Genomic DNA, 17,088 nt, shown 5'->3' with positions numbered 1-17,088 from the left:
TGAAACAACAGGATATAAGGCTATTTTAGATTTGTTTTTGCTAACAGGGAGAACAGGATAGAAGAGCTAATTATAAAAATAATGCTGGAATGTGTGATTAAATTCAGTGAAGGGATAAGGAAGCTTATGCATGACCAAGATTTAGGACTTTGAAAAAGGCAAAGTCTCATAAAAAAGTTAATCAAGGCAGTGAAATGTGATGAGATCTCAGACATTACAAAGATAAAAACCTTGCAAAAGAAAACTCCAGGATGGTGGCTAGAAAATAGCAGCAGTCAAAGAAAAAAAAAAATAAAAATAGAAGAACAGTCTTTCATGACAGCCTAGGCAAAAAAAGAGCTTCATCACAGCAGCCAAAACTCCAAGTATAAATTTATAGAATTCAGGTTCTGGAGAATATTAAGCAAAGCACCAGGAGGTGACACAATGTAAAAAGAAGATGGGCATTTTTTTCACTGAAGAAAAAGGAGTGACTGAAGAAAATCTAATAAAGCTAAAAACAATACCATGCCTTCAGTTTATTCAAGTCCTATGTTGTTTATATCGTATCCACAAAAGAATTCCTAAATATTGGTGAGAACTCGAACACTCTTCCTTAAGCATTTAATTTAAAGCAGGAGTTGCTTTCAAATTTCACTACAGCTAAAGGAAGTATTTACTAAAGGAAATGGCTGAACAAAACCCATGAAAATCATCACACAGAGCTTAACATTATTTCAACAAGAATAAGACTGATAATCAACTTTTCTCTAATACTTTAAAGTAGCTGTAAATCTGCTATTCAAAGTGCATGGGAGGATACTCTTCATGCAGTGACTTCAGTAATAATACAACATAACTAAAAGAGAAAATACATTCTTTTTCACCTGAATTTGCAGGCACTTTTAACTTTCCCAAGGAAAAAAAGGAGTACTTGTTTTACTATTATTTGTATTTGTATCTAACCTACAGTCTAAAGTGGTATTTTATTAAGATTTAATGAATTTTAGTTTAGATGGTTTTGTACTATTCAAGTGCTTTATGACATAACACAAACCAAATTTTGTCCTTGAATGAATGAACATGGGCTGTCCAGTTGCAGGGAGAGGCTTCAGTTACAAAGTGTTTTCTCATTCTTTTGCTAATTGTGAAGAAATAGAAGAAGAAATAGTGGATTTCTAATAGTTAGGAAATAACAAGAGTTATTTCCACACTTTGCATGTTTGCCTGTCACAAGAGTTACCCAGATTTCTTCTAATAGCAGTAGAATAACAGTAGAAACATGAATGACATATTTCTTTATTGGTAAATACACCACTTGCTTATACAAATTATGCTTATTGCCAGATAAGATTAACAGTATAATGGATGAGGTTTTATTCTGTCAAATTTAAGGATTAAATACAACCTACATTACTCACAAATGCTGTCATGAGAACTGAAAACCAGTATGTGCATTCTTAATATCCCACTCTGAATCTTACAGCAGGAAAACTTGTCAGATTTCCTTCACCAGGTCTTTATTTACCTAAGTATTAGCAAATCAAATTTATCCCAGTCTATCTGATTGCTTTACAGAATTAAACAAACAGTGCCTGATTCTCAAACAACCTTCTACCTCTAGGGTGTTGTGTGGATATCAGAAATTTTCATCTATGGTCCTAGTCATCCAAATCACCTCTGCTCCCTCCTGAGAACATACAAAGGAAACCACCAAATCAACACTAACAGTTGCCCAAACATTTTTGTAACATCAAAAAATATCAGCCTACACCCTGCATTCCCCAGGTTCCACAGCTGACTCCAGCACATATGGGACAACCGATGATGACTGGAATTGCAAAGCTGCTTCTCACAAACAGTTTCAGAGGACTCTGACACACATCAAAAGCTGGATCTCAGCCTGCCCAAATTTGTGTGTTCTGTTCTCACTCATAACATCAAGCACTTCCCTGTGAATTCATCTGGAGCCTTGAGGAAGAACACGTCAGTCTGTGTGCAAAGAACGAGGTGCACACACAGAAAACCTTCAGCTGATTTCACACAAATCTATACTGAGCAATCACATGCAGTCAAACACAGTAGGGATCTGTGTTCTGCTACAGGAGCCACATTCCTGCAAGCACCAAACTTCACAAGTACTGCACAACTAATTCATAGTCGTCATATTGAATAACATAAATTTATGTTATTATCTGGTGAACGGCCGCTTTGAAACCACCTATACATGGTGAGTTTGCATATGTAACTGTATATGCAAATCAAGCACATAATTGCACTAATGGTTATGGATCTGGGCCCTGTCCTTTCAAAAGCTGGGCCTAAACCTAGATCAAGCTTGAACACTCTTTGTTAGTTCAGCTGAGATAACACTATGTAAATTTACTTGGAACACTGACAGATCCTGCTTTTAGATGCACGTCCACATCTTCCGTTGGTTCAGTGGGAGCTTTTAGCAAAACTGGGAACAGGGATTTATCCTATAGAAAGCAGGACTACGACCTTTTTGATCCTTGCCAGAGCAATTTCAGCTGGGAGAATTGAGCTTGCTTACACAGGACAGTATTTAGTTGAAAGCTGATATAAAGAGATAACCATGGGGCGTTTTAGCCACCTTGTCCTCTCTTTTCCTCTGGTGACTCCAAAGGAAAGTTCCGACTGCCAGAATTCCTCGCTTCCCTGGGGAGTAACAGCCTTAAAATCCTCAGGGAGGAGTGTGAATATCAATTAACTTTAGTAACCCAAACCTTTAGCCAAGCCGCAGTGCCCATAGTTGTAGGGATTTTTCTCCGTGGATGGCAGGGACAAGGAACTCTGCACACCTGAGATGCTCTAGAAACACGTGGCTTTATTATTACAAGGGTCGTGGGTAAAGAGGGCCTGCTTCCAGCCACCAGCCTGGACTGGAGCAAAGCCCTAAAGAGAGAATGGGGAAGAGAGAGATAGAAGAGAGCTAAGGGGTAAAAACGGGGCAGGAGCAGGGGAAAAACGTGGGGAGAAAACAGGAGTAAGCGAGGTGAGAGAGAGGAGAGGAGATGAATGGACAAGAGCGGGGAGGAGAGGACAAGGCAAGAGCGGGGAAGAGGGGACAAGAGTGGACAAGACAAGAGGACAAGAGAGAGGAGAAGAGGGCAAGAGAGGACAAGACAAGAGAGCGATCCTCTTGTGACAATACAATATATCCTTTTCTCTGTTGAATATTCTAATTCACATTGACCAACCATCATGAGATACAAAACCTACAAACTTTGCATGCAGCCTATAAGAACGACTGCATTACTATGTCATTTTACTCTCTACAGACTTCTTTCTTATGCATTTGTTCCTGGATGTCTTTTGCCAAGGTGGAAAGGCAACATTCTTGTCCTTTTGTGAGCTTAATCACCGTCTTCCTGCCTGCCAGGCTTACATCTCAAAACTGGCTTCCATTTCTATTTCACTTACAGGTTTTGTATCTGCAGTATTTTTTATCATGCAATCATATTTATAAGTCCTTCCTGTCCGGTCTTTCCCAACATCTCCCCCGTTTTGTTGAACAATTAAAATACTAGAAATTGTCTTACTTATTGCATTAAGACAAGATACAGTCCCAGTTTTTACGATTTGGTAGCATTCTTGACTGAAATCAAACTGAAATTTCCTGATGTCATCTGAAATCCTGCAGGCAATCCCTGAAATTAGGAGAGAGTACCAAGTGAAGTCAGAGAAATACTGCATTCCCTGCCCTAGCCATGAGAGAATTGAATAGAAGAATACATGGGAAGAAGACAAGTGGATGCAAAGATCAAAAAGGAGTAAAAGTGTCAAGAAGAAATAAATATAATAGATGAAGAAGAGCAAAATGACAAACCGCAGGTTGAAACAAGGCTTTCACAAATGGAAGTAAGGAAGCTTGGAGATGAAAGGAGTAGAATGAAATAGTCTTTAGGGGTCCAGTTTCCTCATCTATTTTTATTAATTTCCAGTACTTTTTTTTTTTTTTTTGACTATGTGTCTTGCATCTTCCAAGAAAAATCAGGGCTCTGTGGTTTCTTTGAATCCTTTCTCCTTACCTCTAAAAGGAAAATAAAACAAAACCCTAAAAATCAGTGTAATTAATCAGGTTTTCTTGAGGAACTGTCATGAATCAATGGCCTGAATCACCTTCCCACATTTCTAATTCACTTGTGCCAACCCTGGTTTGTGCATAACGATATCTTAGTGTAAATGGTAAGCAAGAGAGACAGACTGGACTTTGCATATGCAATGGGTGTTAGGTTCAATTTAACAAGCATTTACCAGGAAACTTGCCCCTCAGGTGTTTTTGAACAGGTTCAACTTAAGCTCTTTCTCTGTGGGAAAACCACCCAGAACAGTATTTCCTGTAGGCGTGCTCTGCATCCTGGAAGTGGAGCATGCACAGGAAACATTGTGGGCCTTAATATTCCATAGATACTGAGAATAAATCATGATTTAAACACATTTGTCCATTTTTTTTGTTGTGAGAGACATGAATTATTTCATCCATTTTTCTCCACCCTGAAACAATTCTGCTCAGTGCTGTGATACAGATTGAATTTGAGTGAAATAGTCCAGTGAGGATCCTAGAGGAGAGTGCAGCAGAAGTCTGCAGGAATGCAAATGCTGGATTAGAAGCCTTCTCCCCTGGGATGTGACAAAGCACACAAGTTATCACCCAAACACATTCAGATGACACATCTATAGGGAAGAAAGCACTGAAAAGGCAGTCACAGGTGGGAGAGACTCCAAGAAAACACTCAGCTCTCCTATCAGGCTTGCTAGAAACAGAAGGGAAAAAAAGGAGATATGATATCAATGGGGAGAGTCATTATTTCACTGGAACGTTTTGACGTTGATGAGAAGCTGGAATTTCCATGCCAGCAAGAAGTCAGGAACAATTTTTACTGAAGGTGCCAAGACTGAATCATCTGATACACCTGGCAAGGTTAGTAGCCATGTAAGTGCTATCCAAAAATACTGAAATCTGTGAAAACGTGAATTTCTTGGGGTTTTTAGGCATCCCAAAATATCCCAAAAAATTGAAATATTTTTTTTTAAGTTCTGGTTTGAAATGAGAAGCTTAATCAAAAAACTTCACCTTTTCTCTCCCAAAATTTCAATCTACTTTTTCTTTTACTAATGAAATTTGTATGCCTGGTATTATTACCTGTGAGATGGGAGTCTCCCATGAATTTCTATCTCCACTGTAATTTTTCCATGCAGTTCTAATCATCTACATCCTTGCCTAACAAAAACACAGTGCAGCTTGCCCTAATTTAGCTTTTGGTGGCAGGGTACCTTTTCATCTGAGGAAAAAGAAAAATCTGACATTTTTCCCCGAATAAATACATTGAGGAAGTTTTCAACGAATTTGCCAGGTTACACAATGCACAGCATGGCATAAGTGAGTTCCTTCAGCAAAGAAAGGGGAGGAAGGGTTTAAGATGAATTTTACACTTCATCAGTGTGTGTTATAATACATTGATCCTTCTCACCACTGAAAATTTATTTTTAAATTCCATTTTAACTCACTCAGCTGAATATGGGCCTATTCTTTCTCAGGAGTTTTCTTCCTCCCCTGTTAAATTTCACTTTATTAATTTCTGCCTGTCTTTCTCCAGGTTGTTTGTATATTCCACTGAGTACTCCACAGGGTAAGCAGTGCTTGGTGCTGTTTGAAGAGGTTAATGCATCTTTTGTCTCTCTCAGATCATTTTTGAAGATATTAAATTAGCAAGTGGTACCCAACACTGGCCTTGCAGAACCCCAGTAAATTTGCTGTTACATCCAGAGGCAATGGTGTGAATATCTTTACTCCCTAAGAGCAATCTGTCATTCCCCAAGCCAAGCTCTTCTCATTACAAGCAGTCTACTGGGGTTTGATTTTTTTTGTGGGGTTTGGCTGCAGGGGAAGAACGGGGGACATGAGGAAAGGTGGCTGTTATGGTCCTTTTCCAGGTATCCAACTGAACTGAAAAATCACTAAAAAAAAAGCACTGGGCAACAGTTGACTAGGCCATTAATTGTCTGAGGGAGAAGCTGAAATATATAAAGGAGTCAGGGCACTGACATACAAAACCAGATACAGCTGAAAACCAGGTAAGAGGACAAACGCCTGTAAGCATTCTACCAGCTGGTTTTGAACACGGGATATTCCTAAAAGGTGCATCCAAAAAAATCCACTTTGGGTATTCTTAACCATTTGGAGACATCAGCCAAAATCAGCACAAATTAAGACAGAATAAGGTCAGTGCTGCAGTACCCTCGAGAAAAGCAAAATGTTTCTGCTTTCTGCGCTCATATTACTCAGCATTTGTAACTAGGAACAATCCTTGTGTTCTGCAGCAATCAGAATTGTTTTCCATCTGCTGCAAGGTTATCAGAACGCTCACTTTTTCCAGTTTCCAATTTTACCAATTTTCTTCAAACACAGCAGGTGCAAAAGCAATTTCATTTAATTAAAAATTCTTTTTAAAGCCTTATGTATCGAGAATAAAAGAGACAAGATGACAGTGTTTGTAATTCAAAAAGTAAAAGCACAGGGAATCATTTTAGCATCTAAGGACAACATGAAGTAGCAGCAATTTTAAAACAATAACAAAGACAGAGAAACACAAAAACACCATTACCTTGAATTCTTTTTCAATGTTGGCCAACTTGGCAAGTTCATTGCTGAGTTCTAGAGCAGTGAGCACTGGATCTTCACTGGAGAGGGACAGATAAGCCGGACTGGCCAGTCCTTTATACGCATTTATTCTTGACCTAGAGTGACTGAAAGAATCGTGTTTTTGCTTCTCTGTACAGTCATTACATTTGCAGAAATAATCGTGAGGCCTTTCTATCCTCGCTCCTTTCATCAACAGCATGTGCACGACTTCGTATTTTTGGCAGTGGGCAGCTAAAATGATGGGAGTGATGTCTGGAGAAAAGCGGGTACCGTCTTCGTCATAGGAATAAAAATCATCATCCTGGAGCTCCTGCTCGCAAGGGCTCAGAGTCAGTCGCTTGTTTACCGAAAACCCAGGATGATTCAAAATTGCTTCCACTATCCTAATGTAACCCTTGCTGATTGCGAGCAGCAGGGCATCTCCAATCCGTGCCAAGTTCTCTTTTTTCAACAGAAGTTCCGTCACTTCCAAATGTTCGTTCCCCACTGCAAGCTGCAGGGCGTTCTGGCCCATGTAGTCAACGCAGTTGACGTTCAGCGTCTTGGACTCCTCCAGCATTTTGCGCACCACAGGGATGTTCCCGTACTCAGCGGCGTCCAGGAATCGCTCCTCCTCGGCCGTCAGGCTCGTGCCCCTGTTGTTGAACATGAAGGCCGGGCCCCTGATGGCCTGTCGCCTTCCCTTCTCCCTCATCACGGTCATACGCCTTAGGGATGGGCTCTCTTCCATGTACCTAAGGGGAAAATGAGGAAAAAGGTAATAAATTTTCACTGTGGTGGTAATTTGTAACTTTGTCCCTCGTCCTTCGCCCGTTTATTGACAAGCAGTATCCTGGACTGGGATCGTTCTTGCTTGTCTGCAATCCAAAGGTACTCACAGGCTCAATGCCTCAGGCCACTGCTGTTCTCTTAGCATGGTCAAGATTTAGTAACATTTTTCATTTCTTTTAAGACATCGCTCCTCTTCAGAGGAGCTCACTTACCAGCTCACTCACCACACATATGAAATGAAAACACATCTACTATACTGCTTTCGGTAGTAATTAATATTATCCATCACAGGCATTCAAGCTGATGGTATAAGTAGGGCAACACTTAATGCTTACCATGTTGTAGATTGTTGCCCTGATCTCTTTCAGCCTTCTGATGTTTGCATATTTGTAGTGGAGTTTCTCACAGATTTTAATGTAAATAAAGTGATTTTATGGTAAACTGTTCTTCTTGTTTATCATTCCTGTCTTGAGGAGGGACAATTGATGGACTTCTGGTTTGACCAGTGTGGTTGGAGAGGTGTCAACTTCATCCTCCAATCCATGGTCATTGTCCAAAATCTCTATAAATCAAGGAAGGAAAATAAACTTCCCTCTTTTTGCCCTGACGACCTGACTGTGTGCATGTCATTCATTTCGTGTCCTATAGCAACAGTAGATCACATAAAAGTGAGCTGAAAACACATTTTCTTCAGGATGTCTTGCCAAGCAGCACATGATGAAGCCTGATCACGGCTTTGCATGTCACTACTAGGAACATTAAACGGGGAAGCTCCTACTCACTTTGGTCAAATTATGAATTTTTGGAAAACAATAGTCCATACATATTCAGCAGATTTCTGCAAACTAAACTGCTCCCAGGTTCCAGACACCAGGAGTCACCCAGTACAGACTGAGATCAGCTCTTACTCCAGGGGACTCCTCCAATGCTGTGGGGATTGTGTTGGGCCTGTATCTACATCACCCATTTTAGGAGCTGAGAGAGTCTGTGTATGCATTCTTGTACCATAATAAAAAAAAATGGGAAAGTCAAAGAGTTAATGAATGAAAACTGGGACAACTGCTGCACTAGAAAGAGGAAATCTGGGTGTAGGAAACTAAGATGTTTTAAAGGAAAATGTGAACCAGGGGAATCCATGAACTCTCCACAGAAACCAGTTGCAGAAGAAGAAAGAGGGAGGAAAGAGAAGGGTAACAGGTGAAAAGAATGGGTGAGCAAGCTAATTTGGCAAACACAGAAACTGGAATTATGAACCAATGAAGGTACTGGCTGAGAGAACAGGCAGATTGGAACAAGAGAGGGGTTGGCGAGGTGCAGAACAGTGAAACTGGATGGAAATTGCAAAGAAAAGGGACCTAGGATGAGAGGTTGAGGAGCAAACACTGCCTAGCTGGAGAAAATGGCAGCAGGAGACAACTGTCTGAAACAACAGAAGGAATGGGATCAGAGTAAAGCTGGGGGAAGAACAGAAGCCTTTGTGCCTGCAGAGGAGAGGCCAAAGGCCTGAAAATATACTCAGGATACCCTAACCTTCCTTCACCACCATCTGCACATAAGCATGAAACCAGTCAGCAATCTCCCCTGCCTTTTCTAGTCCAGCTCAACAGTGAGGAAGGCAATTCCAGCTGGTATCAGTTAATCCAGTAGCTCGAGGAATAGAGATCACTTGAGATGATTTGATGGGCATGGAGACACCAAGTGCTGCTGATAAACAGTATGACTTCATGGAGGGTGTGCTTTGAATACATATAACACACTATATATATATATCTATATATACACACTCTACATGGAGATAAAGAAATCTTTTAAGTTCCAGATTTGTTTTTTAGGTCCTATGTCCCTCTGTTCCTCACCTTTAGAAAAAGAACAGTTGGCTCCTATTTTACAGGAGCATTGTGAAACTTAATTTTTTTCACTTTGCTGAAAAACTCAGACACAGGAGTAAAAGGCCAGACAGAAAAACTGAAAAGGAAATTAATCCTTCTACCCTCAGTGCATTAGAAGAGATGTGAGTCCATGCAATGAATGCCAAGGGCAACCCAAAATATTAAACAGCCCTCTTTAAGCAAACCCTGTCAGTCTGCAAAAAGGGCAGAACCAAGGGAAAAATGCCACAGGCACCTTTGGGCACCCAGGGACTCTGCATTAAAATGGACACAGTAGCACCTGCATGGGAAGCTTTGAAAGGTAAACATCCAAATTGATGCAGGTTCAAATCCACAGCCAGAGAAACAGCCTCCTAAGTGCTGGTGGGGGCTGTTTATTGTGAGTGTGATCTTCCAAAGACAAAAGCTTTTCTCTGTTGAGACTGCACAAAACGTGCCTGCTGCCATTGCTGGATGTGGCACTGCAGGCCCTGGGAGTTCTCACTGGGCATAGCTAATTCCATTCAGGCTGCAAGGATAGGCCTGCCCTTCCAGCTATCTACATCTAAATGTAAAATCTTAAATCACTTTATCACAGCTACAAGCCCTGAACACTTATTTCAGTGAGCACAAATGGGCAGCTCAGCCGCACATCAAGCAAAGAGACTGTTAAACTCATTGGCGAGGGCAGGTCTCTCCTGGGGTGAAGCATTTGATCTTTTTACCTTTTTATCTGTGGCTGGCATTTCTGGACTACCTGAAACAGCCTGAGTGGTACTGCAGTATCAGCAATGCTAACTTATTGTTTACTTTTTGAAAGATGTGGCAAAATTGCTCTGGCAAACATTACACGATCCATTCTTTATTTTTAAAATTTTTTTTTTCATTTCTGTACCACTTTCTTTAAATCTATTTAAAAAGCTGCATAACAGAGAGGGTTTGTAACTCTGTTGAACATAGAATTGTTTTAATGTCTTAAACCTCAGGCATATTTCCCATTTAGGAGTACTCAGAAAGAAAGACTTGAGCCCAGAGTGCCCATTGTGAACTGTCACAGTGCTCTGCTATCTTATTCCACAACAAACTCAGAAGTAAAACCAGATACACTGCTTCCCATTGTTTCTTTTTAAACAAGATCTTGTTGTCTTTTATGCTGTTACACTTCCACTCTTTCTGCACGTCCAAAATCACACAGGTGCAGAAATGTAGTGTTTACTGTAACATTATGAAGAAAAAAATTACAGCTATTAAAAATGTAACACAGACAAAACAAATTGACTCATGCTGACTTCTTGCTTTAAGAAGACTCTAAACTGCCACTTCGAATCTCATTTATCTTTTATGAAATACACAATACATTTGTCCTTATATATTCTATATAATTTCTCAGCACATTTTTGAAAGATGACATTTATTTCCATTTCATCTACCTTCCTCTCAAACCCCACTATCTGAGTGATCACTGAGGTGATTCATCTGACTTCTGCAGAGAAACACATACCCTTTCAAAAGTGTCCTTTCAAGAGTGGCTTCCTAATAAAGATGATATCCTTAACTGTGAACTTTGTGACAGAAATGATGTATCTGAAGTGACTGCAATACCTTCTCAAAATAAAGGTTCACGATGCTTGGTATTTTAATGACTAAAATATTGTCAAGACGTCCCCCCAAAAATGAAAAGCAAAAAGTCTTGTGCAGGACCACAGGGCCATGAGGCTGTTGTGTTCACCCACACTTCTCCCCTCTTTTCTTCCACTTTTCCCTCAGCATTTTCAAAGAAGCTGGCATGGCTCTGGTCAGGGTAATGCATGCAACAATTGGGTACCAGGTTTCCTATTCCATTTTCTGCTTTCCTTTTCTTACATCTAATATTTTTAGCTATACCAAAGTATGAATAAAATAGTTAGAATTCTAGTTTTAAGTGTTTAACCATTTCCAGCATATTTTATATGTATTATTTGCCATCTGAAATAATCAAACCAGCAAAATCTCAAGTTGCATCTCTCACCATCATTGGTCTGGCTTTCAAATATGATTAAAATAGAACTAAGTGTGCTTTAATTACTTGTGTTCTATTTCCAAAGCCTTTAAAGTTCAGATACTCAGCCTTGTCACTGCAAGGTGCTGACAATCTATAGTCAAAAAAGAGGGAAGGAGAGATGGGAATCATGATGCTCCTCTTCCCAATTGTTCCAAATAGTTGAAAGAACACACACACATAAATACAAAAATATCTGTAGAATGCATGGCAAAAAAAAAAAAAAAAAAAAAAAAAAAAAAAGAGTCCAGTTATTCTGTATTAATTAGTCAGTAGAGATAAAGAGGGATGAATTGGAGATTAGTCATGTTAGGTGAAGCACACCTGCCCCACCACATCTGGACACATTTCACTTGACCTTGAGCCTGCAGCAGTTAAGCAGCTGTTTTGAGGAACTGAAAATCTTCACAGGAAGGAAGGAAGAACTCCAGGAACTGTACACCAACCTTCAGAATCACTCATTCATCAGCTCTGCTTTGCAGCAGAACTTCCACCTTTCAAGACCTTTACCTAACGATAAGTACCACAAGCTGTCAGATAGAGCCATGCTATGTGCACCCTCAACAATTAATTAGTTCATCACAGACCTGGTAAATAAGACAGAAAAACTAATCCTACATTATAACAAGCTTATGCCTGCCTCAAATATTTTCATTTTAAATGTATGACCTTCACATAGGAAATAAAAAATTATTTAAAAAAAATTTCCACTGAACAATCAATGCCCACTTGTCTCCTGTTTTCTGCACACATCACATTTACTATGGCCTTACACTGCATCATATTCTTGCCTAGCCAGAGTCATTCCTACAAGGAATGTACAAGGCAAGATATTTGAGCAAGCACAACAACTATAAAGGGCTGGAAAAAGCACAACAATCCCTCTGCTTCTACCATGGGCTGTTTCAATTACAGATTTCTAGTCTGTTACTCCACCTATCCCATTTCATGTTCAATCCAGAACTGCAGCAGAAAAGAAATGTGGGATGAAGAGCTGACCTGAAACTTCCTTTTTCCTTATCCTGCTCATTATCTACAGCAATCCAAAAGATTTACAGTCTTGTTTCTGTCTACTTTTTAACATTGCATAAGCAATTTTAAAGGAAAGGAGAGTAGCAGGAGAAACAGAGATTTCATCCTAGGCCTTCCCAGATCCGTAGAGCAATTTGTGCTGGAGGAGAGGCTGTTACTCTCCCTGAACTATCACATGCAATAAAAGATGGCATCAACAATTTACAAGCAGTTTACCCCCCTGCTAAACTACAGCACATTAGTGATCCTGCTTCCGTTCTAGCCCTGAAAAGGAAAGGCAGCCCAGTGATAGGAGATCTGATAACTACATAATGCCAACAGTGTTTAAAAGCAACAACACTGGAGTCAGCTGAGCAGGAGATGCAGATTGTGCCTCTTGTCCTGCCAAATGTCACCTCTGAGGTCCCAGTTTTAAAATTAAAGACTGGTAATTGCCTTACAAAAGTCTTCAGATATGCACATATATAAGAGCAGCGTTGTAGCTAATGACTCCTGAAATCTCTCTAACTAAGCGATCTCAAGTGTTTCATTTGTTACTGTCACAGAATAAACCAGCTCTTCCATGTGGGGAAGTGGCTCCTGGCTCTGAGCAGGGCCACAGGCAGTGCCAGAAGGGCAATCCTTCATCCTCACTGCCTCTCCAAAAGGAAAGGCTTTCCCATCTCTCCAAGCTCTGCTACAGCCATGTGTCAGAGCGGGCCACTGGTAAATTTGTTTCTTCACCACTAAAACTAGTGTCTCCTTCATGCATGTTGGCTCCTGTTCCAAAAAAATTTGGGAGTCCCTGCACCAAATCCTAATTGCATTAAATGAGAGCTTCCTTTTCCCTTCTGTGGAGCTACTGCCTGGGCTTTCCAGAAGAGGGAGGCTAATTCAGCTGAACAGCAGAACATAAATCAGGCCAGCTGCAAGATCAGACTGAGGTCTATACTCTCCCACTGGTCTGAAACGACATAATCCATCATCCAAAATGCCCTCATGTCATCTCACAGAAGTTCTGGCTCCATGCTGGAAAGATTTAGTCCAAAAAAATGGGAAAAAAATTACAGCGAGATATCAGGAGGAGGTGTACATGCACTTAGGGGATGGAACAAACTCCTGCCTCATAAAACTATGCAGAGCATTTTCTGACCATTACCCTCCACTAACTCATCAAAGGAAAATACCAACCATCTGAATTCCTGGGGGGAAAAAAAGGTCTAAATATTGATGGCAGGAGGGCATCCATGCACACACAGAACAAGGCAAATATCTCACCACGAAAGAACCAAGTTAACAGGGCTGTTACCAACAAAGAGTTTTAAAGCTCCTTTGAAACTTAGTTTTTTCTTTGTGTTCTGTCTTTCCAGCAAGGAAACTATGCTGTGATTTTCAGAAAGACTCAAGAAGTCATGTATCTAATGCCTACTACATTTAATTTACAGGTTTTGACCATCTTTTTCCCACTGGGGCATATAGTACTCTGTGAAACAAGTATTACATCCAGCCTGCAATCTTAGTGGGAATCCAAGGTTAATTACTTTTTTTTTTACCCCAGCAATATTTGGCACAGGAGGGAGCCAGCTGTACACTGACAGGCACCTTGCACAGGCTACTGCTTTCAGAGATTTCAAAACCCAACGAGGTCTGCCTTCCTGAGCAAACTACTTCACGTCCTCCTGCCTCTTTCCCCTTACACCTTGTGCTGAATATTTAGCCTACAAATCCTCACAGCCAAGGATTCTCACCCTGTGCCTGCTAAAGCCTGACATGCATCAATCCAAGCACATCAGGAGCAAGCTGATGCTCATCTTTATCTCATTAACATGCACAGTGATTTTAGGCATTAGCACAGAGTGTTACTCCAGGAGAAAAATCCCACTGCTATGCCAAGGATGACCACAGGCACTTAACAGGGGAAAAAATAGTTGTGTGTCTTTTGCCTCTGTGCCCCAGCAGTTCAATACACTCCTACTGCATTAATCCATGTCAGTCCCTTGGGCTCATAGATTCCCAGGATATCAAGAATTATCTAGCAGGGAGCAATTCCATGCGACAGAGCTCACTCCAGGCTCAAACACCTATAGCTGTGTAAACTGAACTCCAGGTTGATCCCTCCGTGGTGTAGTACCCATTTCTTAAACACAGGAATATATCAGCCTTTCTAGAAGGACACTTGGGACCCAGAAGTTGAGGATTCATAGCTTACAATTCATCTGAACCAGCTTCAACCATCTAAAAATAACGTGTCCGAGTCTCTTTATGGCAGATAAAGACAGGCACCTCCAAAAAAGAAGATGAATGACTATGTTGCCTTTCCCAGTGCTATTTCCTCTCCCATTCCATCATCTGCATGGGAGTCTAGACAAGTAACTCAAGCACAACTAACTTTCTGACAGCTGAAGACATGTGAAAGGCCAATTCATGCCAAGTGCAAATTGCTGGGCACAGGGTATTTGTGAGGAATTTCTGCACAGGCACGGTAAACACCACTTTTATTTGTGGTTATCCCATTCTAAGCACTACCCTAATTATTTCTGTATTTTACAGTTGTCTCTGGGGTGATTTTAGTTAAGGCTTCTACAAGTGCTGAATATCTTATCTTAAAACTCAGTGTTTGCTATCTGGTAATTGAAATATTTAATTAAGAACTAAATGTCCTCCCGAAAATATAAAATAGTCAAGGAACCCTCTGAGGTTAAGTCTATCCAAACTGCAGCCTGTTATAAAAATTAGCAAATAATTCACAGACAACCTACAGTTTGCAAGTCAGGGAAAAGAAAGTTAACATCCCTGCTAGTGAAATTGAATGCATTTATCTTGCCTAGTTGCACGGGCAGCATCTCTTTATATCTAGACAGAGAGATGCTTGTGATTGCACCTTTGAAAATAAACGGTAAATTTCGGAAGGGCACATCCAAACACGATAAGGTGCATCTCCAGAAACTAAGCCTTTTCTGCACAGGTGTCCTAGATTTCTGTGCGGAATTTGCTTTTATTTCAGCACAGATTTAAAACAAAACAAAACAAAACAACAGATAAGGATAAAGCGGACGCATTAGGAATGAGTTCCCTATATCTCAGTGGAGCCAATAATTGGGCAATTTCTCGGCAGCTACGCTTGCACCCAGCAGGAAAAAAAAAAAAAAAAAAAAAACAAAAAAAAAAAAAAAAACAGGGGGAGCGAGAGGGAAAGGAAGGGATGGAACCTTCTCACACCTGTCCCCGCCGGAGCAGCGAAGCCGCGGGGCCGAGGGGCGGCCGGGACCGGCCCAAAACTCGCCAGGAGCCGCATCCCCGCTCCGGGGAAGTTGCCGGGCGGCCCCCACCGAACATCCCCCTCCCCGGCCCGGGCCCCACTTACATGGTGCTGGCCAAAGGTGGGGGCGGGTAGTACCCGTAGGGCTCCCGGAGGGTTTTGACGGCTCGCGGCTGCGGCGGAGGGGGCTCCAGCCCCCCATTGACGCCTCTCCAGCCGCGGCGCCGGCGCTGCTGCTCCTCTTCCTCTGCCCCCTCCTCCTCCTCCTCCTGCTGCTGCTGCGGGGGGAAGGTCACTCTCCCCTGCTCCTTGCTCTTCCTGCTCTTGCTCGACATGGTCGGGGTCCCCTCAGGCGGCGGCTGCTCCCACTCCCGTTCCCGGCAGCGTATACAGCCGGGAAGGAGGCAGGAGGAGGAGAAGGGAGACACGAGCCCTTCCCGGCGGGGGGGACAGAACACCTGGAGAGGACAAACCCCCTCACCACAAAACCGCGGGAAGGCGGGGCGATGCGCAGCCCGGCAGCGGGAGCCGGGAAGTGCCGAGGAGAGGCCAGCAAGAGACAGGGCTGCCGGCGGCGGCTCTGCCCTCCTCCTTCTCCTCCTCCTCCTCCTCCGCCTGTCATTATCCCTCGCTAGGACGGCATCGTCACGGAGGCAGCGGGGCCACAGAGAGGAGGGGACGCTCCCGTCCCACCCCCGCCCCGCACGGCCCGGGAGAGGCGGGGGCCTGAGGGGGAAAATGTCCCTACGTTGTCCCTCAGCTACAAATGTCCCTCAGCCGCCCGCCGAGCCGGGAGCGAGGGAAGTCCTCAAAGCCGAGTCCTGACGGGAGCCCGGGTTCCTTGGCCGCGGTAACAGCGTGAGGCTGGGGTCTGCCAGCAGCAAGGGAATCCTCGCCAAAACGGCCCAGAAAGCAGCCGACAAACCAACACAGAGCTCGACAGGTGCTTAGAGAAATACCCAGCCCCACGCTGGAAATAGTTGAGGTTGAAATTTTCAGGTTAAAAAAAAAAAAAAAAAAAAAAAAAAAAAAAAAAAAAAAAAGAGGCGCTTTTGACTGACTTACCGAGCGAGCCGAGGGTTTCCCGAAGTGTTCCAGATGTCTCTGCCTGAGGCTTTGCTACTTCAGTTCCGTGTGGTGCCAGGCTGAAAAACAGTGGGAGGATGCTGAGACGCCCGTGGCATGTAATCAGAACTAATTATGCTCTATAGACCCCAGTTAAAAAATCCCTGCCGTACGCAGATGTATCACCTCCTCCATTATCGTGAGTTGTTTTTTGGTGGGTTTTTTTTGTTTGTTTGTTTGTTTGTTTTTGGTGCGTTATTTCCCAGGGAAAATTATTTTGTGGCAGGAGGGCAACCCCTCTAAAACTCTGGTATAAATTTACTTGAAGCGGCATTCCAAATCTCCATTCAGGTGCTGCTGAAATTGAAATTTACGTAAGCTTTCCAACTGCTTCAGAGAAAGTGGACTTTCAATCCACGTATCGCCACTA

General features: G+C 42.2%; 1 protein-coding gene across 1 annotated transcript in view; it reads right to left on the bottom strand.

The window, feature by feature from the left end:
- TRPC3 (transient receptor potential cation channel subfamily C member 3) overlaps positions 1–16,883 on the bottom strand; it is a 34,817-nt gene extending 17,934 nt beyond the window's left edge. Inside the window, exons 1-2 of the mRNA XM_083861680.1 lie at positions 15,699–16,883; positions 6,609–7,380 (exon numbers count right to left, since the gene is read on the bottom strand). Coding sequence (XP_083717806.1) covers positions 6,609–7,380; positions 15,699–15,928 — 1,002 coding nt within the window. The 5' untranslated portion in view covers positions 15,929–16,883. The remainder of the gene's footprint in view (positions 1–6,608; positions 7,381–15,698) is intronic.
- Between the last annotated feature and the right edge of the window lie 205 nt (positions 16,884–17,088).

The sequence above is a fragment of the Zosterops lateralis genome (assembly GCF_965231275.1).
Source record: "Zosterops lateralis genome assembly, chromosome: 5".
In the NCBI taxonomy this organism is placed as follows: Eukaryota; Metazoa; Chordata; class Aves; order Passeriformes; family Zosteropidae; genus Zosterops; species Zosterops lateralis.
This window is presented reverse-complemented; position numbering and strand designations above follow the sequence as displayed.